Source organism: Myxine glutinosa, chromosome 13 (genome assembly GCF_964187855.1).
Source record: "Myxine glutinosa chromosome 13, kmMyxGlut1.1, whole genome shotgun sequence".
Lineage (NCBI taxonomy): Eukaryota > Metazoa > Chordata > Myxini > Myxiniformes > Myxinidae > Myxine > Myxine glutinosa.
This window is the reverse complement of record NC_136273.1, coordinates 36217103-36243810: the sequence shown is the minus strand read 5'-3', so window position 1 is coordinate 36243810 and position 26708 is coordinate 36217103. Positions and strand designations below refer to the sequence as shown.

The 26708-nt window shown below is 43.8% G+C and overlaps 1 protein-coding gene across 3 annotated transcripts in view; it reads left to right on the top strand.

Moving 5' to 3' along the window:
- The first annotated feature begins 414 nt into the window (after positions 1 to 414).
- The window catches only part of LOC137438847 (adhesion G protein-coupled receptor F5-like), a 112515-nt gene continuing 86221 nt past the window's right edge, over positions 415 to 26708 (top strand). For 2 of the 3 annotated variants that reach the window (XM_078767328.1, XM_078767330.1), the window contains exons 1-3: positions 415 to 544; positions 5108 to 5225; positions 8889 to 8934. In XM_078767328.1, the coding sequence (XP_078623454.1) occupies positions 5121 to 5225; positions 8889 to 8934 (151 nt within the window). In that variant the 5' untranslated portion in view covers positions 415 to 544; positions 5108 to 5120. Of the gene's footprint in view, positions 545 to 730; positions 831 to 5107; positions 5226 to 8888; positions 8935 to 26708 lie in introns of those variants that run through there. The other variant, XM_078767329.1, reaches the window with a different exon arrangement.

Below are 26708 nucleotides of genomic sequence, written 5' to 3'. Positions count from 1 at the left end.
ATTGGGCTAACTTTTGTTGACAATGTTAGTTCATTAATACATGCTAGGTTTTACCCAATATTAAAGCAGCCAGTTTGTGAAGGCTGAGAATGATGTGAGATACCAGTACCATGGCATATTGGCCAAAATGGAGATGCTCGGTCTTACACCTGAGCTTGAGTCAGTTTGAGTCAGAACATAGATTATAGCAACATCAAAGTTATGTGAATTTTTACTCAAAGATTACGTGGAGGGTACAGGAGATGGAGGGTTGTGAACATATTATTCCGCCCAGCAGGCTTGACGACATCGAACCCAAACAAGTTTATGGTGCAGGGTGTGGTTGCCAAGTTGAGGATGTCACATAGCACGCCAAAAATGTCACATAGCAAGTATGTTCAGTAAAACGTGAAGTTTTTCATAATCTAGACAAACAAGAAACTTGACCTTTACTTGAAAGCACCGTTTACAGTACGAAACCAATTGGGTAGGAGCCCTTTGTACTCATCCCCGAAAACCTCACAAGACATCTTGCGTAGAATTCGCACTCACGTGAAGCAATCGGGTGAGTTTGGCATCAGTTGGTTGTAACTAAAACATCGATTTACAGACCAGATCGAATGGTAATGGCAATTGAAGCAGCATGAGGTTTAATGATTGATAAATGATCGAAAATTTAAACCGATGATGTCGTTCCTGTTTATGTCACAAGAGGAACCATTACTGTTTGTTCTAAATAGTGTAAGGAAACTGGAGAGCAATGGTGAATGTTACCGAGTCTGCATTCTCCCTGTTTGTTGTTCTGAGGGCTTGTTGAAATGATAACATCGGTGATTATTTGACTTCTAAAGGTAAGGTGTTGAAGCATTGTACTGATGTGTCTACCTGTAGCCTATCACTTCCTCCCCCCACAACCACTCATCCAATTCACTCAACATGCCGACTCCTAACTAGTTCAATCCAAACCACATTTGTTTTGAACGCTTTGTACTCAGGTATTATTGCCCCTTTGTTCAGTAGGTACTCTGTCCTTTTAGCATTGGTACAATGGTGAGTGGTTACTCCTATCCAGGTGTGAGTTGTGAGATCGATGGATTTATGGGTGACAGGGGCAGATCCAGAAATTTAAAGACGGAGGGGTGCACGAAGCCATGGCGCCGGGAGGGATGGAGGGGGACCTGGGGGAACTGGGGGTAGCCCACCAGGAAATCTTTAAAAATTGATCGTCAGAAACAGCATCGAGTGCGTTGCGTTTTTGGAAGTTTCTGCAGTTCCTCGAGTTCTTCCTTGGTCCAACAGTTCAGCAGATTCGCGATGACTAATGTCCAGATCGACAAACTAGTGAACCGACTTGCCCAGCTGTTCATTCTGCTATAAATTGATGAATTTTGTATGTGTGTATGTGTTTGTGTGTCTGTGTGTCTGTGTCTTTGTGTGTGTCTGTTTTTTTTTGTGTGTGTCTGTGTATCTCTCTGTGTCTGTGTGTCTATGTCTTTGTGTGTGTGTGTGTGTGTGTGTGTGTCTGTGTGTCTCTGTGTGTGTCTCTGTGTGTCTCTGTATGTGTCTCTGTGTGTCTCTGTGTGTCTCTGTGTGTCTCTGTGTGCTGTTGGTGTGTGTCTGTGTGTCTGTCTGTGTGTCTGTCTGTGTGTGTGTGTGTGTGTGTGTGTGTGTGTGTCTCTGTGTGCTGTTTTGTGTGTGTGTCTGTGTGTCTGTCTGTGTGTCTGTCTGTGTGTCTGTCTGTGTGTCTGTCTGTGTGTCTGTCTGTGTGTCTGTCTGTGTGTCTGTCTGTGTGTCTGTCTGTGTGTCTGTCTGTGTGTCTGTCTGTGTGTCTGTCTGTCTGTCTGTGTCTGTCTGTTTGTCTGTGTGTCTGTGTCTGTCTGTGTGTCTGTCTGTGTGTCTGTCTGTCTGTGTCTGTGTGTGTGTGTGCCGCATGTTTTTGTGTGTGTGTGGTTTGTGTGTGTGTGTAAATTGTGTGTGTGTGTGTGTAAATTGTGTGTGTGTGTGTGTGTGTGTAAATTGTGTGTGTGTGTGTGTGTGTGTAAATTGTGTGTGTGTGTGTGTGTGTGTAAATTGTGTGTGTGTGTGTGTAAATTGTGTGTGTGTGTGTGTGTAAATTGTGTGTGTGTGTGTAAATTGTGTGTGTGTGTGTGTGTGTAAATTGTGTGTGTGTGTGTGTGTGTGTGTGTGTGTGTAAATTGTGTGTGTAAATTGTGTGTGTGTGTGTGTGTGTGTGTGTGTGTGTGTGTGTGTGTGTGTGTGTGTGTGTGTGTGCCGCATGTTTTTGTGTAGTTCCACTGGAGCTTTTTGATGTGAAATTTATGATTTATGTAGTTCTTCCGAAATGATTGTTATAATCTCCTGAGTTAATTAGGCTAATTAACTACAAATAATCCGGAAGAATTCCGGTGACAAAATTTATGTGATGAAAGCATGGTTTTTTTTACCGTCGTCGCACTTGGAGTTTTATAATAAAGCTAAAGTGATTTAAAACCTTTGAACGTTGCTAAGCTGCATGGAACGTTCCTTATTCAAAATAATGTGGACACTCGGGCCGTTCCAGAATATTCATAGCTTATAATTTATTATTTAAAATCCGAAGAGGGGGTGCGCACCCCCTGCACCCCTCCCCTGGATCCGCTCGTGGCTGAGGAGTAAGATGCAAAGCAGAGGCAAATGTTTACATCCTTTACAAATGCCCTACAGGACATGCATCCCACAGGACATGCATCCTACTGGACATGCATCTACCGGATGTACATGCATCCTACATGATGGACATGCATCTACCGGATGTACATGCATCCTACATGATGGACATGCATCTACCGGATGTACATGCATCCTACATGATGGACATGCATCTACCGGATGAACATGCATCCTACATGATGGACATGCATCCTACATGATGGACATGCATCCTACATGACATGCATCCTACAGGACATGCATCCCACAGGGCATGCATCCTACTGGACATGCATCTACATTCCACAGGATGGACATGCATCCACATTCCACATGATGGACATGCATCCTACATGATGGACATGCATCCTACATGATGGACATGCATCATACTGGACATGCATCTACAGCATGGACATGCATCTACAGGATGAACATGCATCCTACAGGATGAACATGCATCCTACAGGATGAACATACATCCTACATGATGGACATGCATCTTACAGGATGAACATGCATCTACATGATGGACATGCATCCTACATGATGGACATGCATCCTACATGATGGACATGCATCATACATGATGGACATGCATCATACTGGACATGCATCTACAGCATGGACATGCATCCTACAGGATGAACATACATCCTACATGATGGACATGCATCCTACAGGATGGACATGCATCCTACATGATGGACATGCATCCTACATGATGGACATGCATCCTACATGATGGGCATGCATCCCACAGGACATGCATCCCACAGGACATGCATTCTACAGGACATGGATCTTACAGGATATACATCCTATTCTGGGATGCATCCTACATATCTGTGTAGGATGCTACATCTGTGTATATCCTATTACATCCTACATATCTGTCCTGTAGGATGCGTTTCATTATGCAGTCCTTCCTTTTTTAACTTCATCTGAACTTTGTTTGTTTGTCCCATTTCAAATATTTGAGCCGTTCATTTTCTAGGTTCCATATGTCCTAAAGAACTGAAATTTAGCCCACGGTGCTCTTTTCTGGTACATGTTCATCTATCAAAATTTAATTTAAAAAAATAAATAATAAAAAATATTTTAAAAAAATTTTAAAAATAGGTTTTAAACTTTTTACAAAAAATTAACGTGTGTAGCCTTAAAACATGTTTTTTCGTTTACTTGTTCCTCTGTATTGATGATCTAGGCTTGTGATAGAGCTAAAACACAGAACAGATCAAGACACAACATGACAAAGGGAACAGCAAGAGAAAGGGGAACGCCAATAGCAGAGAGAAGGTAGACGGAGACGGCCATACAAGGAATGCAGGTAACGATGAGAGTTAGGAGAGAACCACGGGTGGACTTATTATGCCCCTACTTGTAATATTCCTTAGCACTTATAATAATTACCAAGGGACATTTAAATAAACCCCTATTTAAATTTGAGCCTAGTGTTGGCTTAGCAGTTAGGGTGCCGGCTTGGGATCCTTGGATCCTGGGCTCGAATCCCGGTCGATCGCTGAATTAACACCAGGGGGGTTGACTCAGCCTGTCATTCCTTCCGAGGTCGGCAAATTGAGTACCAGTTCACTGGTAATTCCCAATGTGTAGCAGAAGGCGACTAACAGGGTTGGCGTCAGGAAGGGGATCCGGCCGTAAAACATTGCTTCAAAAAAGGGACCATGGTGCCCGAAAAAGGCCAACCCCCGCCCTGCGGGGAAAAATGGCCTCTAAAGGTGGTTCTATTTAAATAAACCCTCGCTCCAGCAGCGAAAATGGCCTTAAGATGCCTGTTGTGTTGTGTTGTATTTAAATAAACAAACATTACAAACTTATCTGTCCCACACCATTATCTCTAATGCATATTGTGCAATTAATTGGAAATTATTTCGAAATTACTCGTTTTTCTGTTTCTCCTCCTTGTGCTTGTACACCACACAACTTCACATTCCCCTCTATCCTCCCCCCAAATACCCCGACTTCCCACCGACACCCCCACTCCCTCCCCCAATCACCCCTACATCCCCCACTTGCCCCAATCACCCCCACTGACCCCAATCTCCCCATCACCCCTACTTCCCCCAATCACCCCCACTTGCCCCACTTCCTCCCACTCCCCTCAATAACCCCACTTCCACCAATAATCCCCAATCACCCCACTTCCCACAATCACCCCCACTCGCCCCAATCACCCCCTCACTCCCCCCCCCCCCCCCACTCGCCCCAATCACCCCACTTCCCAATCACCCCACTTCCCAATCACCCCACTTCCCACAATCACCCCCAAAATCACCCCACTTCCCACAATCACCCCACTCACCCCAATCACCACCCCCACTTTCCCCAATTGCATCACCCTCCTCCCCAATGACACCTCACCATTATTTCTGTACCAGACAATTTTGCATCTCCCAATTTATACACCTTGTACTTCCAGGCCTGAGACCACGATGCATGATGCACGGCCATGGTTTGTGATCCTCCTCCACATCCTCCTGATCACATTCCCAGTGTTCAGTGAAACAAGTATTCCACAATTGGCAGGTGAATGGCAGGTGAGTCTCTCATGCTTAAAACAAAGGCAGCATTAGATACAAATAAAATTAATGATGTAGAAGCCATTTGGCCTCCAGGTGCCTGTGCTATAAAATTATCCATAACCTACAGGGTGGCCCCAAAAAAACATTAACCCATACTACTTAATAAAACCCTAATTTATCCCTCAAATGGCAAAATTCTTGGCAAAGGTGACTTTGAATGCTGAAATGATCTCTCTGACTCTCGAAAATCCTCTCTATCTCTTTGCTGATGACTCCACTCTCTGCCGCTCCATTCCTCTTCCCTCAGATCGGCAGTCTGCTGCCTCCTCACTCTCTGAAGACCTGGACAAAATCACAGACTGGTCAAACAAGTGGAACATGTCTTTCAATCCTGACAAATCTCACACTCTTACTATGTCTCTCCGAAAAGATCGACTGGACAACCCTCCCATCTACTTTCTCAACAATCCTCTCCAAGAAGTTCTGTCGCTCAAGATTTTGGGTCTCACTATCTGCCATGATCTTTCTTGGGAAAACCACATTTCCAAGCTGGCCTCCAAAGCCAGTCGCCGACTGGGCATCCTCCGTCGTGCGATGTCCTTCCTCGGCACACCTGAGCTCCTCACCACATACAAGGCTTTCATCCGCAGCTCAATGGAATACTGTTCTCCCCTATGGGCCGGTGCTCCTGCCTCACACCTAGCTCGGCTTCACGCTGTTGAAACCAAAGCTTTCAGAATTATTGGAATCTCCCGCGATGAAGCTATCTCTGAGGGCCTTTCACTCACTCACCGCAGGCAGGTAGGTGGTCTTTCTGTCTTCTACCGACTCCTCTCCGGCCTTGCACCCCCAGCTCTCTCTGTGCTCTGTCCCCCAAATATTCCTACAGGTCGCACAAGATCTGCCAGCAACCCTCTGATGGTTAAACTGCCGAAATCTCGGCTCTCTGCTCACCTTCACTCTTTCATTCCTCTTTTCTCCCGCCTCTGGAACAAACTCCCTCACTCCCTTCAATCCCACTCCTCCCTCCAGGTCTTTAAAACAGCTGTTCACCACCATCTCTTATCTTCCCCCATCCAAAACCTTGATCTTTTCTACCCCCGCTAATTCACCCCAGATCCACCTTGTTTGAAATTCCAACTTCTTTCCTGGAAGTCCTGGCAGTGTCCATATGTTTTATACCTCTCCCACCGCCCCCTTCCCATGCACCCCCCCCCCCCAAAGCCCTCGCCCTCTCTCAGATCTCTCGATGTCTCCATGTCTCTCGGTCCCTGCTCTCAAATGTTGTGTTTGTGTCCTTCCCCCTCTCTCCCCATCTTGTCTACCACTCCCGATGTTATATGTTTTATGTGTCGGTTTGTCTTTCTGTGTGATTAATGTTCGCTCTTTCACGAGCCTCGATCTTGTATACAAAAAAAAAAAAAAAAAAAAAAAAAAAAAAATGACGTGCTCAAGATGTCTGCCACGGCACTGCAAGTGCACTTGGATTCAACTTGGATTCTGGCAAAGGTTGCTCTGGCAGTCTGGCAACATCCCGTTGAAAACATCGTTCCTCTCATAAAACTCCCATGTGACTGTCCAGGGGCCTCCAAAACTTCCCGTTTTCTATTGATAGTCGATGCCTTCCACGTGTGGCCTTTAACCCAGAAAGGGCCAAAGATTCCATGTTTACCGATTGCGACCCAGGAAGTGCATTTTTCTGAGCGGGAAAGATCGCTCGAGCACTAGATCGGTGGTGTTGATCCCCAGGATACACAGCTCTTGGAGTTGAGAAGCCCAGAAAGAAGGAAATGGGTCTCACCAGAAAACAAGATCGAAGTAGAATTCTTCGCACTGATTCGCGGGAGATTCCAAGCTCTAGACTCCGACACCTGAGAGATCCCTTTGGCCTTTTGCCGACTGAATCACCAACAAGGTCAATGTTCTCAGGAAGCTTTACATCTTAAGGAAGTCTCTAATGCGACGTTCCTAACTTTTTGACCCAAGTAAATATCAATGACGTAGCGCAAGTTCCAAACTCACGTTAAAACTCGATTTGGGTCTTCTTGTTTAGGAGTCCGTTTTAAGAAAAGTCTTCTATCGCCAACTTCCATAGTCTTTCTTGCGGCTCATTCTTCGTCAAATCACCTGAAAAAGCAACAGGTTGTCATTAGTAAGACGGAATATATTAGATAAAAGGTGGGTTACGTTTTCTGGGGATAACCCTGTGTTAACTTAATCCTACATATCCATTTACTTACCTTCCATTCTGGCCATTAGCTTGATCTGACTTAATTTTTAACATTTAGCTAGGTGATTTGGCTAAGTTACCTGTACACAATGACCGACCGATTGCCAAAGATATCATGGTATCTGTAATATAGATAACCCCAAATACAAACGTGCTGTGGCGGACTTGATTGGACTAATGACGTGCTGTGGCAGACTTGATTGGACTAATGACGTGCTGTGGCAGACTAGATTGGACTAATGACGTGCTGTGGCGGACTAGATTGGACTAATGACGTGCTGTGGCGGACTTGATTGGACTAATGACGTGCTGTGGCGGACTTGATTGGACTAATGACGTGCTGTGGCGGACTTGATTGGACTAATGATGTGCTGTGGCGGACTTGATTGGACTAATGACGTGCTGTGGCGGACTTGATTGGACTAATGACGTGCTGTGGCGGACTTGATTGGACTAATGACGTGCTGTGGCGGACTTGATTGGACTAATGACGTGCTGTGGCGGACTTGATTGGACTAATGACGTGCTGTGGCGGACTAGATTGGACTAATGACGTGCTGTGGCGGACTTGATTGGTCTACTGACGTGCTGTGGCGGACTTGATTGGACTACTGACGTGCTGTGGCGCACTAGATTGGACTACTGACGTGCTGTGGCGGACTAGATTGGACTACTGACGTGCTGTGGCGGACTAGATTGGACTAATGACGTGCTGTGGCTGACTAGATTGGACTAATGACATGCTGTGGCTGACTAGATTGGACTAATGACGTGCTGTGGCGGACTAGATTAGACTAATGACGTGCTGTGGCTGACTAGATTGGACTAATGACGTGCTGTGGCGGACTAGATTGGACTAATGACGTGCTGTGGCTGACTAGATTGGACTAATGACGTGCTGTGGCGGACTAGATTGGACTAATGACGTGCTGTGGCGCACTAGATTGGACTACTGACGTACTGTGGGGTGAAGTATCGGTTAAACTGATGGAGTTAAGAAATTGATCCTTCACACAATTTTCATCCAGCACAGCTTTAATGGGCCAAATGAACTCAACCCTTTCTTTAAGCTTCCATGTGACCGAAGTCTGCAGTTGTCCATCATTTGAATGTGTAAATGCCAGAAAGCACTTTTGTTAAAACAACTGTATACTTTATGTGAGTAACACACCGAAAGTAATTAATATAGTTAATTTTGTTGGCAAGCATCGACTGAATTTGGAGAATGTCACAAATAAATCCGACAACAATGAAAGGAATTCATTCTGCATGTTTACCTCTTTTGAGTTTTATTCCTTCACCAATCAATGTTTTGAAATGCTGATTAACATTAATTTTCTGGAACACACTGTGACCATCCAAGTCATACATTGAGTCTTCTGACATGTAGTGATTTACTGAGTTTTATGTCATAACCATAACACTGTGTGATCATTGTTATTTTACAGACTGAGGGAATATCTTTTACATCTGAAGACGTACCACTTTTAACAGGTATTTTTACATGACAACAAACTCTTCTAAGTTCAAATAGTTTTATCCAATCCACCTTGCAACACAATATGAGAAATTCAATTGCACCATGAAATGCTTCACTGACATGTACTTTGACATTATCAGATTATACACAGACTTGGAAAACTACCCGGCCCGAGTGATGGGAAAAGCATGAAAAAGTACCCTTCGCCAGTGATGGGGGAAAGTTTCGGTTAATATTCAATTTCAATTATTTTATGGACTTCAAAAAGGTTAATTGTGTTGCATTATTGGTTTTTCTCAGAACCAAAGCTGTGAACTATTTATAACATACCAATCACCGCAAATGATGGTGCAACATCTGGTGGCGGAGGTTGCATTTGTCTCAATCGAGGGCAAAATATAACGATTTCAAACTGTGTTACTCCATGAAAATCTATTATATCTATAGTGTCCTGCAAAAGTATTCACCCCCCTACCAACAATGCTACATTTTGATGAATTACAAATTATATAGAAATAATTTTTCCAAATGAACTTTCTGAAGAGATCTAACTAAACACAAGGATGTGCAAGGGAACAAAGTGAATAGTTTTGGTTGGTTCTGGGATATCAGAGTTCAGTGTGAACATCGATTTGAGGCAGGGAAGCACTCTCAGCCCACTCCTCTTTATCATGGTAATGGAGCTGGTAAGCAGGAAGGTAAACATGAAAGATATTCTATGGAGGATTGGAGGACGAATTATATGGAGATGCAGGAAGTACGTGGAGGAGGGTGGATACCGAGGTTCAGCAAAATCCAATGAAAGAAAAAAAAAAAAAAAAAAGGTCATGAGAGAAGGTTCTTATTTTAATGTCGAATGTCGTGGAGGAGCCAAATTGAAAAGGACTAAATGTTATCTTTTACGTTGAATGTTTATCATTGGGTGTAGTTTATTATATAATAAATGTGGTTAGTTTTGCAATCCTGGAATTACTTCCGTTTTTGAATCATACGCATCTATAATTTTAGAGGCTGAATGGCAGAAAGTAAAATTAATTATCTGACTCCCGGGGAGGACACAACGTTTTGCCTCGTTCCCGAAGTTACGGTGCAGCGAAGGGTCCTCAAGATAGCCAAAAATGTCAATTGGACCCTGGGTGACCGGTGACCCCTTGGATTCGGGACATGAAAATGGTATGCTCAAATTAGATGTTGTGAAGATTTAAAAACAAAAGGTGCCATTCAAGAAAAGGAACGAGCTATTCTTATTCCAGATATGAAACAAAGTTTCTTCAACGAGTCGGAGTTGGACATTGTGATCACAATTTATTAGTTATCCCTCTCATTGGAAGCACTAATACATGAACTACAATGTGAATTTCCTGTAAATAATGAATATGCCACACCGTGCATTATTACCTCCGCCACCAAAGGTGGTCTGTCTGTCTGTTTCTCTTTGAACAGGATATCTCAAAAAGGTGTGAACCGATTTGGACGATATTTGGTGTAGAGGTGGCGTATGTGACAACGAAATGATTTGATTTTGGTGAAGATCTGGATCCAGATACTAGAATTTTAAAGTGATTCTTCATAATTAAGAGATATCGCCAAAAACAATATTTAGCACGATATCTCAATAAGTTGGAGATGGATTAGGACGAAATTTGGTGTCGAGGTGGTGTATGTGACAACAACGAAATAATTCGATTTTGGTGAAGATCTGGATACGATAATTTTTTAAGTGATTCTTCACCATTGAGAGATGCAATCAAAAACGATATACAGTGCAGCACGATATTTCAAAAAGTTGTGGATGAGTTGGTTAGGTGACAAAAGCAAGCTGATTTGATTTTCGTTTAGTTCAGAATCCAGATCTGACCTATCATTGGGATACAAATCGTAAACTGGTCAGCCTGGCGGAGGTACGCGCTCTACCGAATGTTGTTCTAGTTTCAGAGGCTTTGACCCTGGGTGAGCATTTTTAACGTTTTGGCTCATCATGATATAACCACTGTTGTTGTTGTTGACATTGTATTTGGCCTACAGCTACATTATCCCCATGGACATTTTAAAAACATCTGATGTTATCCTTTAATGGTGCTTAACATCTGAGTCACACATGATTCACAAACAGTGTACAAAACTACACCCACCAGTTAAACTGCTCATGCAGTCATTTGTTAGCCTCTCCATTTTATTGGCTTCAACACCAAAGGTGGGCGAAGGTGATGTTTCACCCATGTGTTTGTTTGTTTTGTTCTGTTTGCCTCTGTCTGTCAACACTGAACAGGATATTTCAAAATGTTGTGGACGGATTCGGACAAAACTTGGTGGACAGCTTGAGTGGATGACAAGAACAAGCTCATTCAATTTTGGTTCAGGTCTGGATCCACATCCGGATTATCAGAGGGATACAAAACGTAAACTGTTCAACCTGGCATGGGTATGCCTTCTACTGAGTGTCGATCTGGTTTTAAAAAGTCGATATCCACAATTAAAAGTCTTTTTCAGGGAACACAACTAAAAAATCCTCACTGTCACAAAAGTATCGCTTGTCAAATTGTTTCACGTTCTTCTGTGATATTCGCTTTACAGTCGTCCCGGATCTAAACTCTGGTGGGAGTGGGGTTGAAGAGCAGTGGGTGGTGAGCCAACCCATGCGGCAATGGGGGGGGGGGGGGGGGGTGGAGGGGGGGTGGTCTCACAAAACATGATGTAATTCTAAGGTGGGGTGTCTTTAATCCAACATCAAGGTGCATTGCAGTGGGGGAAGAAGTGTGTCTAAGATAGCCCAAAAAAAAAAGGCTACTACACAAAATGTGAATTCCCTATGGTCTCGTAATTGGATATAACTAACCTTACATAGATACGATCAAAGAAAATCAGAAATATTCAATGTATCAATGTTGACAATGCTTTAGTGAGTGGATTAGCATGCACAGGCAGTTGGAATTATAGATCTAAAATATACAGACTTGGCATTTAATATGGAATATTTTTTTTGTGGGGGTGAACTTACTTTTCAAGATGTCTTAGAACCAAAAGTTCATTGGAATTATGTTGAAATTATTCGAGATTTTGTTAATGTGACCTTTAAAAGAAACAAAAACAACATTTGACATTTCGAAACAAATAAATTGATCCTTGAAAGTGATGGAAACTGATATCGAACTCAATTCATGGACAGTACTGTGTTAAACTTCTGTACGTTTTCCAGAAGTATCTCTTTATTTTGCACATTAGCCCAAAATTTTTTTAACAAAAACAAAAGTTAAATTACGACTGGGATTACCGACAGTAAAATTACAGTTCAGTACTTCGTGTAACCCCCACGAGCATTCAGGAGAGCACGTACACGTTTGATGCATGCTGTTCACGAGATTTGCCAAGGTTTGGACAGGAATCGCTTGCCATGCAGTGACAATAGCCTGCTGCAATTCACGCACAGAGGTCGGCTGCTGGTCCAAGTGGTCGATTTGACATGTTAATTCTGCCCACAAGTTCTCTATCGGATTCATATCCGGGGACATGGCAGGCCACTCCATATGCTCTACACCACGGTCCGCAAAAAAGTGTTGGATCATGCGAGCACGATGAGGCCGTGCATTGTCATCTTAGAAGACAAAGTTTCCTCGAAAGGCTGCACGAGCAAATGGAAGCAATGTTTCTTCCAGAATGGCCCTGGACTTGAACTGGTTCAGATTTCCATTCAGAAGAACCAGGTCAGTTTTGCCAACTGCATGAAAAGCAGCCCAAACGGTCACCCCACCACCTCCAGCTTGGACTCTTGGCACTATACAATCTTTGTTGTAGGCTTCATGCACTTGTCTGCACACTCGGACGTGGCCATCTTGACGATAGACCAGAAATCTAGACTCGTCACTGAAGATCACGTGATTCCAGTGTCCTGGCTGCCATTGATGGTGCTCTCTGGCCCACTGCAATCGGCGCTGGCGGTGTTGTCTGGTCAGGCGTGGCTTTCTCAGGGGACGCCTGGCACGATAGCCTGCTTGAACCAGTCGTTGGTTGACTAGCCTTCTGGATACAGGCACATTTGTCAGTTGCTGCCACTCAGCCCGAACCCGATTAGCTGAATTGGTACGGCCATTGCGGACTAACCGGTGCAGCTGGCGATCATCCCTTCTTGTGGTGCTGTGGGGAGGGGGAGGGGGAGGGGAGGGGGGAAGGGGTAGGGGGAAAAGGGAGGGGGAAAAGGGAGGGGAGGGGGAAAAGGGAGGGGGAGGGGGAAAAGGGAGGGGGAGGGGGAAAAGGGAGGGGGAGGGGGAAAATGGAGGGGGAGGGGCAAAAGGGAGGGGGAGGGGGAAAAGGGAGGGGAGGGGGTAGGGTGGAGGGGGAAGGGAGGGGGAGGGGAGGACGGAGGGGGGAGGGGGAAGGGGGAGGGAAGGGGAGGGCCAGTCAACAATGACGTTGCAGTTCTCATGGTCGGAGAGCAGCACAACAATCGCGACATCGTCCTGAATCTTCGCAACAGCACGAAGCGGCTTTTAGAGACTCACCGATCCTGTGACGCCCTCCAGTACCGGCGTTGCCGGGTGGGGGAAGGGAGACCCGTACATTCCCAACCGGTACATTCGCCCTCTCGACTCAAGCTCACTCGGACAAAAGCCTTGCACAAATTACACCGTGAAGGCCCAATGGCCATGTCTATGCCACAAATCAAGTACGTGAGCGAGTTCGGGCGCACTGAATTGAAAATACTAGGGCATGCCCGTACTATATATATGCCCGTACTATATATCTATCTAAAATTATATCCCCCCCCTCTATTTACATGAAATGTTTTGGTCCATTCGCAACGCCAAAGCGAACGGCGAACGGCTTGCGAGTACAGTGACAATCCCCCCCCTCTATTTACATGAAATGGTTTGGTCCATTCGCAACGACCACAGAACCCCCCCCTCTATTTACATGAAATGGTTTGGTCCATTCGCAACGCCAAAGCGAACGGCGAACGGCTAAATCGCCATAGCTCGGTAAGTACTTGTCCGATTAATTTCAAACCTTGAAAAGGCACATCCTCGGGTCCCCAGCAATATACCTGGCAAGTTTCAAGTATATCGGACCGGTAGTTGTCGAGAAATCGTTGTCGCATACACACATACACACACACATACACACAGAGATTAATGGAATTATAGATAGATATAGAACGCTCATATTGCGTGAAAAGTGAAGCCAACTGGCGGCGGGGATGGAATAACTCACATTATTTCAACCTGAGAGCTGTTTCACCTCGCTCCGGTGGATTTACATGCCGATGCGCTTATTACTTGGATTTGTCCCAATGGAGCAAGGTGATTAAGAGGTCAAAGAATACCAGAGTCAACGACTCTGAAGTTCAGCTACATCTTAGCTCAGCCACAGCTAAATACAACACAAACTATACATGAATAGGCTAAGAACGGCACGTTAACATTTTTTTTTTTTTTTTTTACTTTACTTTAAACACATCGCAGACTCATGCGGCACACTCAATTGATTGTGCTTATTCGGAACATCACGTGATCGCTCTGAGCGAATCAGCGCGCTGCTCTGCCACCGGTCAGAATCCGTGTATAATATTCCTCGCTGAAAAAAAATCTATGTGAAACATGCTACTATCTATGCTAAATCATGCTAAATCATGCGAAATGCTAATCATGCTAAAATAAAATCTATGCTACTTGCTGGCGGCAAGGAACATCACGTGATCGCGTCACGAACATCATTCGTGATCACGTCATCACGTGATCGTTATCAATGAGCGTGAATGAGCGAATCAGCGCGCTGCTCTGCCACCGATTCAGATTCGCTGATAAAAAATATGGATCTAAAGATGAAAGAAAAAAAAACCTATGTGGTGTGAATGGCAATGTTCCTCGCTGAAATGTGAAAAAATGCAATCGCTTTTCGCTCTGAAATACGTGCGAACGCGTAACTGAGTTAATGGCGGCAAGGAACATCACGTGATCGCTCTGAGCGAATCAGCACGCTGCTCTGCCACCGGTCAGATTCGGTGCATAATATTCCTCGCTGAAATGCGCTGAGGTAAAAATATGGAAAAAAAATATTATGAAATAAATTTTTAGGTCGGCCATGTTCTTCCCAGGCTCAATGGCCATGTCTGTGGCCAAATATAAAGTATGTGAGCCTCTCCGTTTAGGAGTCTACCCCGGTAACATTACACACACACACACACACACACACACACACACACACACACACACACACACACACACACAAACTGTGTTTTCTATATATAGATATATACTAGCTTGGCTCGGCTCGCTACGCTCGCCTCTCCACGCGTCGTTACTGAGGAACGGGCTTATTTTAGCTGAGGATAATGACTGCACCTGAGTTGCTGTGTTGTCGTGATTTACACTCATCATAATACAAACAATTATTTTGCACAAAAGAAGCTCTCAGCACATACATAGGGGGGGGTAGGTGCAGACTGGAAATTTGGAACGCTTACACCTCACCACCACATAATGAAAAACACCTCAGCACCACGTAATTCAAAACACCTCACCACCACGTAATTCAAAACACCTCACCACCATGTAATTCAAAACATCTCACCACCAAGTGATTCAAAATACCTCACCACCACGTAATTCAAAACACCTCAGCACCACGTGATTCAAAACACCTCACCACCACGTTATTAAAAACACTTCACAACCACGGAAACAAAAGTTTGAGGGAGTAAGTAGTTCAGTGACAACACAGACACTGCCCAGATATGTAGATATATCGATAGATGACTGTACCTGAGTTGCTGTTTTGTCATGGTTTACACGTCACACCAATCATAATACAAACAATTATTTTGCACAAATGTATTTGTAATATACGTGATATTACATTTTATAAACAATTGAAGTTGAAGACTTAAGTTGAAAAAAAAAAACATTTCTAAAAAATTCTCCCAAAAAAAAAATTGGGAATTTTTTCAAAAAATGTAATATGTGATGTTATATTTTATAAACAATTTAATTTGAAGATTTAAGATGAAAAATAAAAAAATTTCAAAAACAATTCCCCCCATAAAAATAACGGGGGAATTCTTTCGAAGAAAAATACCCTTAGGACATACCCACGGGAGAGATAGGTGCATACCAGAAGTTTGGTAGGATTTCACAAAGGTTTGAGGGAGTAGTTCACTGACAAGACAAGACAACACAGACCCTGCACAGATATATATATATATATATATATATATATATATATATATATATATATATATATATATATATATATATCTAAAGATGGGGAACTATATACAGTGGTACCTCGGCTTACGAGTTTAATCCGTTCCGTGACGGAGCTCGTAAGCCAAATCGCTCGTAAGTCAAAGCAAATTTTCCCATTCAAATGCATTGAAATGCTATTAATCCGTTCCAGCCTCAAAAAAAAAACACCAATTTTTTTTGTTAGGTGCTTTTAAATAACAAAAATGTACTTTATAAATAACAAATAATGTATAAACAAGCACGACCTCGTATATACTGTACATAATACAAGAGAATGTAAAGAAATAAACTGGTTTTATTAAGCAGAGGAGAAGAGCATGCCAGGTGAGGTGTGCGTGTTGTCGACTTGGCGAGGCAGTACGATCGTACTCCTTCTACGATATGTACGATTTTGAAGCAGAAGGAGTCCATAAAGGCTATAACGCCAGCCAAGGGCGTTACGATTATTTCAAAGCTCCGGACCTCTATCCATGAAGATATGGAGAAGTTGTTGTTTGTGTGGTTGAAGGAGAAGCAGCTCGCAGGAGATACCGTGACCGAGAGCATCATGTGTTTGAAAAGATTGAAACTCGGATATCGAGCACGGACCACGAGGTGTTTTTTCTTTTTTCTTAATCTCGGTTTCAGTGAACTTTTGCTCTGTGCTCACGTGTACTGTACCTGTACCTGTAATGGTACGTCAGAGGATGGCACCTGTTGTCATCATATTAAGTGCAAGATGTTCTGCATCGTAAGTTGGTACACCGTGGTCTTTCGGCGGTGTTTAAGCCGGCCGTCTTGGCTTCTGTCACCATTGGCATTGAGTCTTTCGATGTAGGTAGGTCGTTGTGTGCCGGTGCCTTGGCCGAATTCCTTCATTGCTGCATTGTTAGCTCACCTGGTTTTTTATACCACATCTTTGGTTATCGGACCAGCGAATGACGTCATCTCCTCCAAAGTATGGCTTATTCTCACTTGTCTTGGACGATCTTCTACTTCTAGCCTTCCACCGTGCATTTGGTGTCCACTGTACTTACTGTACAGTGCCTGGTAAAATTGATGTAATGGGTTTTTGACCGTCAACGCCATGAACCGTCATGAACCGTCAACGCCATGAACCGCTAACACTCAAAAGCCCATTTATCGCGCCTTATAAAGCAAAACGCAAACCGAAAGCCATGCCTCTCAAGCGAGGCGTGCTTCCGTGGTCACGTGATCCACAGGTGTAGCTCATTATACCCGCACGCGCGACACGCTTTGGCGGTCACGTGACCAGCCACTCTGGAGGCGGGGATCCCCGCCGATGACGTCACCGGCTGGAGCAAGGAGATTCCTCGCTCATGTATTTCGACGATTGCGTGTTTTATATCCAAGCAGAGATGCTTTCACGGCAAGATAACCGCGTGACCGGAACCGGAAGCCACAACCGGAAAATTCAAAAAAATAAATTTTTTGAGCTCGTACATCGGATCTCGGCTCGTATCCCAAAGCAACAAACCGCCCGAGCGACGGCTCGTATCCCGAAAAACTCGTACGTTGGGGCACTCGTAAGCCGAGGTACCACTGTATATATATATACAGACTTAGCATTTATTATGGATTATATTTTTTGTGGGGGTGAACTTACTTTTCAAGATGTCTTAGAACCAAAAGTTCATTGGAATTATGTTGAAATTATTCTAGATTGTGTTAATGTGACCTTTAAAAGAAACAAAAACCACATTTGACATTTCGAAACAAATAAATTGATCCTTGAAAGTGATGTAAACTGATATCAAACTCAATTCATGGACAGTACTGTGTTAAACTTCTGTACGTTTTCCAGAAGTATCTCTTTATTTTGCATATTAGCCCAATTTTTTTTTAACAAAAACAAAAGTTAAATTACGACTGGGATTACGGACAGTAAAATTACAGTTCAGTACTTCGTGTAACCCACGCGAGCATTCATGAGAGCATGTACACGTTGAGGCATGCTGTTCACGAGATTTGCCAAGGTTTGGACAGGAATCGCTTGCCATGCAGTGACAATAGCCTGCTGCAATTCACGCACAGAGGTCGGCTGCTGGTCCAAGTGGTCGATTTGACGCATTAATTCTGCCCACAAGTTCTCTATCGGATTCATATCCGGGGAAATGGCAGACCACTCCTTATGCTCTACACCACGGTCAGCAAGAAAGTGTTGGATCATGCGAGCACGATGAGGCCGTGCATTGTCATCTTGGAAGACAAAGTTTCCTCGAAAGGCTTCCCGAGCAAATGGAAGCAATGTTTCTTCCAGAATGGCCCTGTACCTGAACTGGTTCAGGTTTCCATTCAGAACAACCAGGTCAGTTTTGCCCCCTGCATGAAAAGCAGCCCAAACGGTCACCCCACCACCTCCAGCTTGGACTCTTGGCACTATACAATCTTTGTTGTAGGCTTCATGCACTTGTCTGCGCACTCGGACGTGGCCATCTTGATGATAGACCAGAAATCTAGACTCGTCACTGAAGATAACGTGATTCCAGTGTCCTGGCTGCCATTGATGGTGCTCTCTGGCCCACTGCAATCGGCGCTGGTGGCGTTGTCTGGTCAGGCGTGGCTTTCTCAGGGGACGCTTGGCACGATAGCCTGCTTGAACCAGTCGTTGGTTGACTAGCCTTCTGGATACAGGCACATTTGTCAGTTGCTGCCACTCAGCCCTAAGTCGATTAGCTGACTTGGTACGGCCATTGCGGACTATCCGGTGCAGCTGGCGATCATCCCTCCTTGTGGTTCTGCGGGGACGTCCTGGCCTCGGTATTGGAGTAGGGACACCCCTCTGAGCATTTCGTTTCAGGATCTTTGACACCTGACCTTGAGTGATGCCATACTGCCGAGCAATAGCACGCTGTTTCATGCGGTAATTTCGTAAAGCCACCACTCCATGACAAACAGCATTGTCGAGTTGAAGGACCATCTCCACAGGAAGCGGCAATAACTTTTGGAGACGTGCAGCAGTTGTTTTCCACTAATACAGAACGCAACAACCCTTGTATACCCGACTGTGAAGCCAATCATCAAATGCACCTGTCCGTACATTTTGCCACGCCACCTGTGATATAATCCTGTTGTTGACTTCTTGCTGCGACAGACAATCAGTGACATGGTTCTTTTAACAAATAAATCACCAAAGTGTAAAAGAAACTCACCAGATTGATTTACTGAGTTAAGAAATTAAACACAAGTCAAGAAATAGAAATATTCCATATTAAATTCCATATATATATATATATATATATATATAGATGTACAGTCACGTGGAAAAGTAAGTACACCCCATGTAAAGTTTTGACTTTTTCAACATATTTCAACATATAGCTATTTGAACCTCATTTCAACAATGTTGATAGATAAAGGTGATATAATATAACAAATATCATGAAACATTTACATTTTGTAGTCCATTGTATAATTTAAATAAACATAAATGCAAATTTCGCATGTGGAAAAAGTAAGTACACCCCTACATTTATCGCTACTTCAAATACCTAAAATTAGAATCAGGTGCACCAGCTCAGGTGCAAATGATGAGAACATCGTTAGAGAGGATCTTGGAGGAACCATTCTTATTTAAACCTCAGACATTTCGTTTGGTTTGCTCTTTGTTGTTCAAGTGTGCGGCGTCACCATGCCTAGATCAAAAGAGCTCTCTGAGGCCTTCAGAAAGAAGGTTATAGATGCCTACAGGTCTGGGAAGGGATTTGAAAAGATCTCCAAACAATTTGAAATCAATCATTCGACTGTCCGGAAGATCATCTACAAGTGGAGAAGATTCCAAACAACTGCCAACATGTTCAGGCCAGGCCGCCCAGCAAGTTCAGCCCGAGAGCAGACCGCAAGATCCTGAAAGAAGTCTCTAAGAACCCCAGAATGTCATCACGGGACCTACAGGTAGCTCTTGCCACTGTTGATGTCAAAGTGCACGAGTCTACCATGAGAAAGAGGCTGCACAAATTTTATCGACATGGTAGGTGTGCCAGGTGGAAACCTTTGCTGTACAGAAAGAACATCAGGGCAAGACTAAAGTTTGCCAATGAACACAGAGGCAAAGACCAGCACTTCTGGAACAATGTGCTCTGGACAGATGAGTCAAAGGCAGAGCTATTTGGCCACAGTACCAGAAGACATGCTTGGCAAAAACCAAAGACAGCATTTGACCACAAGAACCTGATACCAACTGTAAAGCATGGTGGTGGAAATATTATGGTTTGGGGCAGCTTTGCTGCATCAGGGCTTGGGTAGCTCACCATCATATAATCCACTATGAATTCTTCATTGTACCAGAGGGTGCTTGAGGATAATGTGAGGCCATCTGTCGGAAAGTTGAAGCTCAACCGAAGGTGGACCTTGCAACATGACAATGACCCTAAACATGCCAGTAAATCCACCAAGGCATGGCTGAAAAGAAAGAAATGGAGGGTTCTGGAATGGCCAAGTCAAAGCCCGGATCTAAATCCCATCGAGATGTTGTGGGGGGTTTTGAAACGAGCTGTGCATGCAATTGTGCATGCTGTGCAACAATTTGTTGTTGAATAAATTATTGCAAAGTCAATTTTTCATTGTTTTTTCTTCAATTAGATCACCTTTATCTATAGATACTGTTTCAATGAAGATCAAATATTGATATGTCCACATATGTTAAAAAATATAAATAAAACATTTCATGGGGTGTACTTAACCCTGGTTTTGGGCTAGCGGCTAGGGTGCCGGCTTAGGATCCGAGGATCCTGGGTTCGAATCCCGGTCGATCGCTGAATTAACACCAGGGGGGTTGACTCAGCCTGTCATCCTTCCGAGGTCGGCAAATTGAGTACCAGTTCACTGGTAATTCCCTGTTTGTCGTTAAAGGCGGCAAAAAGGGTTGGCGTCAGGAAGGGCATCCGGCTGTAAAACATTGCTTCAAAAGGGGACCAAAAAAACAACAACAACCACGGTCCCCGAAAAAGGCCAACCCCTGCTTTGTGGGGAAAATGGCCTCTAAAGGTGGTTTATGGAGTGTACTTACTTTTTCCACATGCGAAATTTGCATTTATGTTTATTTAAATTATACAATGGACTACAAAATTTAAATGTTTCATGATATTTGTTATATTATATCACCTTTATCTATCAATATTGTTGAAATGAAGATCAAATCGCTGTATGTTGAAATATGTTGAAAAAGTCAAAACTTTACATGGGGTGTACTTACTTTTTCACGTGACTGTATGTGTGTGCATGAAAGTTGCTGGTGTTAGCTGCTATCTCGTTTATGTTCACCTTATTCTGTGGTCTCAGCAGTGGTTTCTTTGCTGCAACTCCGCTATCGAGTCTTGCTGCGATCAGCCTTAATTGTGCACATACTGCTGAACGAGATGTTAATGTTCAGGCCTGCTCTCATTTCATTTGTCTGCTGCTGATTTGATTTTCTTCTTTTGCATAAGCTGAGCAACTTAAAGTGCTTAGCTTGCCTTGGGAAGGTTCTTCTGGGTCTTCCTGGCCTTTTTTTTGTCTTTTTACTGAGCCAGTTTCTTTCAGGCGTTGCAAAGTGTACTTCACACCATTGTAGGAGATCTTCAGCTTTTCTGGTATATTTTTTATAGCGTACCATTCTTCTCGAAGAGTTTGGATCTTCACACGCTGTTCTGTTGAAATCTGCTTTCTTCGTGTCATTCGGACCCACTCATGGAATTTAAAGCAAGGGAACCAGCTGATGAAAACTAATTTCACATATTCACCAATTTGCAACTTTTATTGCAGTTTATTGTAATTCTCATTAATTATTGAAATTATTAAAATTTAAAGTGGAAGAAGAAATGCGGGCAAGGGGGTTAACAAGGAGTGATGTAGAAAATAGGGCAAAATGGAGAAGTGTCCGTACATTCAGTAAACAGGAACGAAAATCAAGAGGCTTTCTTCATTCGGCATTCTCTCCCTTCTACGCATCCACACCCTTCCTCCATTAACCCCCCCCCCCCCCCCCATCACGTGGTTCCCCGAACCAACATACACAGCAACTGCCCCCCTCTTTAAATCTCACAACAAATAGGTAGTTAATCATTAAGATCACTGTACTCGTCTGTCATATAAACCAGATAACATAATCACATCAAGCTGTTCATCATTTCATTAACCAACCTACAATTAACTCGGTTTCACAAATGTTAGACCAGGGGGGTCAAAAAACAAATTTCTCATCCAACCAGGTGGTAGGCAAATACACAGACTCAGCATTGTTCAATTAGTCTTCGCGTGTTCTTCCTTTCTCGCACCGGAAACCTTCTGGACTCGCCAACGCGATGAGGTAGTTGAACAGATGATGGGGAAGGCATGGGTTCATCCACAACCAGTTCTGGGTTCCCAAATTGATCAACCCGTGGAGAAAAAATCGAGTCATCAAAATGCTGATCGGGAAGAGCAGCTCGTTCCACAGGCGGTGTAAATGGAATAGACATTTCCTGACTCCCCTCCCATCAAGACCAGTTGGAGACAAGGCTCCATAAAACGAGAATGGGAATTGGTCGGGGGCCCCCATTTCACCACCGGATTGTAAACATGAAGAGGTGGTCACATTCCGGGGACGTAGTTGTTCTTCATGTCTCTTCCACACCAACCCGTTTACTCGCACATCATAATTTATTGGACTATTGACCCAAAAGATAGTCCCAGGAACCCAGCTCGGACCTTTTCCAAAATTTCACGCAAACAAGAGTTGGCCTTGCTGGAACTTTGGGACATGTCCGAGGTTCTCTTGGAACACCTTCACTTGTTGTTTGGTTTGGTTAGCTCTAAGAGCACTGAGCCTTATTCCAGGTTGTCTGTTCATTAACAGTTCAGAAGGTGATTTCCCAAACGAGGTAGGCATGGCCCTGTATGTCAACAGGAATCTGTCCAGTTTGGTTTGTAACAGCTCTCCGGTATCTCCAATTTTTTTCATTTTCTCCTTAAAATGACCGACATAATGTTCTGCCAAACCATTCGTAGCAGGGTGTCCTGGGGCAGTCGGGGTATGTTTAATGTCATTTGTCGTAAGAAACTCTTTGAACTCGGCGCTGGTAAATTGGCTGCCATTATCAGTCACAAGGTGTTCCGGCAGACCAAAAACACTGAAAACATGTCGGAGGCTTTGAATAATGGTCGTGGCAGTAGTGTTCACCAAGGGAATTACTTCTAAGTACTTTGAATAAGCGTCCACCAGAACCAAAAACATTTTTCCTTTAAAGGTGCCCACCAGGTCTAGATGAAGTCGTTTCAAGGGACCGGCAGGCCAAGACCACGATGCGGGCTGGCTCCCCGGGGGAGCCTTCGCATTCTCCTGACACATTACACACGATTTCACGGTGCTTTCAATATCCTTGTCGATATTTGGCCACCACAGGTATCTCCTGGCCATTTGTTTCATTTTTACCATGCCTGAATGTTCAGCATGTAAATCAGTGAGTAGAATTTGCTGAAGCGATGTGGGAATAACCACCCGAGAGTTCCACAGTACAATATCATCTTCCACAGAAATTTCCAGCCTTTTGTTTTGATAAGGCCGAATCACCTCCTCCGGATTTTCATTCCAACCATGTTTTGCGAAATTAAGTATGTTGCAGTGAACTGGGTCCTTCTTTGTTTCAGCCACGACGACAGCGGCATTCACAATTTCATCATTTTTCACCAGAAGTACCTCAACAGTCACTTGTTCAGGCTTTGTAGGATGACCCGATACAGGTTTTCATGAGAGGAAATCCACATAAACGTTTATCTTGCCTGTGATGAACTGTATGGTGTAGTGGTAAGCTGCCAACAATAAGGACCATCTCTTTATCCTTGCTGATGCTAACTGTGACACAGGTTTGTGCTCGTTAAACAGAGTTATCAGAGGCCTATGATCTGTCATTAGCGTGAAATGTCTCCCCAGGAGGTATTGCCGAAACTTTGTCACTCCAAAAACTATTCCTAAAGACTCCTTCTCAATGTGGGAGTAATTTATTACCGCGTCATTCAGAGTTCTCGATGCGTCGGCCACCGGCTCTAACTCACCCTCTGGACTGGGTTGAAGTAGGAATGCCCCTACACCCACGGAGGATGCGTCCGCCTGAAGGACCAAGTAGGCATGAGGGTTGTAATGACGTAATACGTTTCTGGAGCACAAAGCAGCTTTAATTTTTTCAAATGAGTTACTCTCAGCCTTTCCCCATTTCCATTCCACCTCCTTTTTGAGTAGCTTGTACAAAGGAGACGTGATTTCGGCAAAATCTGGAACAAAACGACGAAAGAAATTTGCGAGGCCAATGAATCTTACTATAATTCACCAAATGTCTGTCTGTCTGTCTGTCTGTCCATTCGAAGGTACCGTAAAAACTGCTGAACCGATCGCAAAGATATTTTGGGTGGATAATCCTGGGATCCCCAGGAGTAAAATAGGCTATTTAGTTTTCCCAATTTCAGCTTTAGTCTCCAGCATTCTCAGGTTTGGACTCCCGCATGACATTCGCGTTTGCATGACGTTCATTGTGACGTCTTCTTACGTCGAGCAACGGTACCCGCCCTACGGGTGGGGCTTCATTTGGGAGGCCCAAATGAAAAGGCTAAATATCGGAAATTGAAGGGTTTTTTTTCTTTTAAACGATTTATATAAATATCCCTTAAATCTCGATCGGTGCAGTCGTTTGTGCGGCACCCAGGAAAATAATGTCATGCGGGAGCAAGTATCGGCAGGATGTGGCAGTGTGGGAGTCCACGTTTGCACCGATCGCTGCACCGTGTGCCGCACAAACGGCTGCACCGATCGCTGCACAGCTGCATCGATCGGATGTGGCATGAAGGAGGATCTGCACTTCGGCATGAAGGAGGATCAGATCTAACAGATCGTTGTCTCCATCGATCTTGCCAAGGCCGTAACACCTATCGGCTCAAAATCCTTTTAACTGTTGATTTGGTACAGTTACACGTTTCGGGAATTTGGTACACGTATCGGGAGTACATACGACATAGCGATTGTGAACACGATTATCGATCATGATTCGCGATCACGATCATAGTGTATCGATCACGATTTGAAACACGATGGAATAATATTTACCGATATGAAGTGATGTGGCTTTTATTGAAATTCTAAAGATACTGTTTAGATTTTGATGACTTGCGTGTGATATGATTCAACGGATGTTTATATGAATCGTTTAAAATAAAAAAGCCTTCAATTTCTGATATTTTGCCATCGCCATATGCAGATTCGCCACGGACCCATGATCAATGTTTCTCTACGTGAACGTACCCGTTTGTTTGCGAACAGGTACGTTTTTCATGGAAGTCCTTCACGAACTTGCTGTCCATGTCTGACGTGCGACTGAAGGTGCTACAGGAATGTGGAATTTATTGGTTTCATGCTTTAGCATTCGCCATATCTGCATTGCCTGTTTGCTTCTGGCCTCCCACCCGTGCGTAGCACGGGTATTTCTCTCGTGACTGTATATCACCCACGTTTTCGGGAACGCCTGCCTGTTGGATAGCTTCAAGCTTCTGTTTTGTCGGGAATACCTATGCAGCTGAAATAACAAATCTAACATACTCAATCTCATCCAGCATGAGGTGGAACTTGTCACGTTTTAATGTAATTCCGTTTTCTTCCAGCCTTTTCAAACCCCTGTGAAGGTTTTTAAAATGGTTGTCAACACTATCTCCCGTCACTAGGATATCATCAATGTACACGCAGCATCCGGGAAGATCTTTTAGCAAATTGGAACGGCTGTGTTTACCCCAAATCCTTCGGTACTGGTACAGGCCTCGGTGTGTATTTACCGTAGTATACTTTCTGCTCCCAGGGGCCAACTCTAATTGGTGGTAAGCATGGGACAAATCAAGCTTCGTATACTTCTTCCCACCAACTAGTTTGTGTAACAGTTCTTCCAGCGTAGGTACTGGGTATTGTTCCAACTGAGAAATTTTTTTATGGTGCCTGAATAATCACCACAAATCCGCAACTGGCCATCTGGTTTAATGACCGGCACAATGGGTGAGGCCCATTCTGAGTACCGAACTTTCTCAATGACCCCATCCTTTTCCAGCTTGTCCAAAGTCTGGTCAACCCTTTCACGGATGGCAAACGGAGCAGTTCTAGCTTTCATGAATACTGGATCATGGTCCCGCACCTTCAGCGTAACCTGTACCCCTCTCAACCTTCCCAAGGCGTTGTTTTCAAACAACTTGGGGTATTGCTTGACGATGTCATCGGTGGTGATTGGGAATGGCAACATTGAAAATATTTTTCCAGGGAAGGGAAAATTTTGAAATAATATCTCTACCCAGTAATGAAGGTCCTGCTCCATCGACCACATGCACTGCAACAAAACCACATTACTCCCCAATTTGAACACACATTTATTTCTCACCAAAGCATTTGATGACATCACCCATGTAGCTCTTCAGTAATATTGTAGTTGGTTTCAATGTATTGATGTCACCAGACAGACGTTGAAAATCACGACTGTTTAGTAGAGTAACTGAACTTCCCGTATCAATTTCTATTGGAATCTCTGTTCTACTCAGGTTCACTATGTTAACAAATATAATTTCGTTCA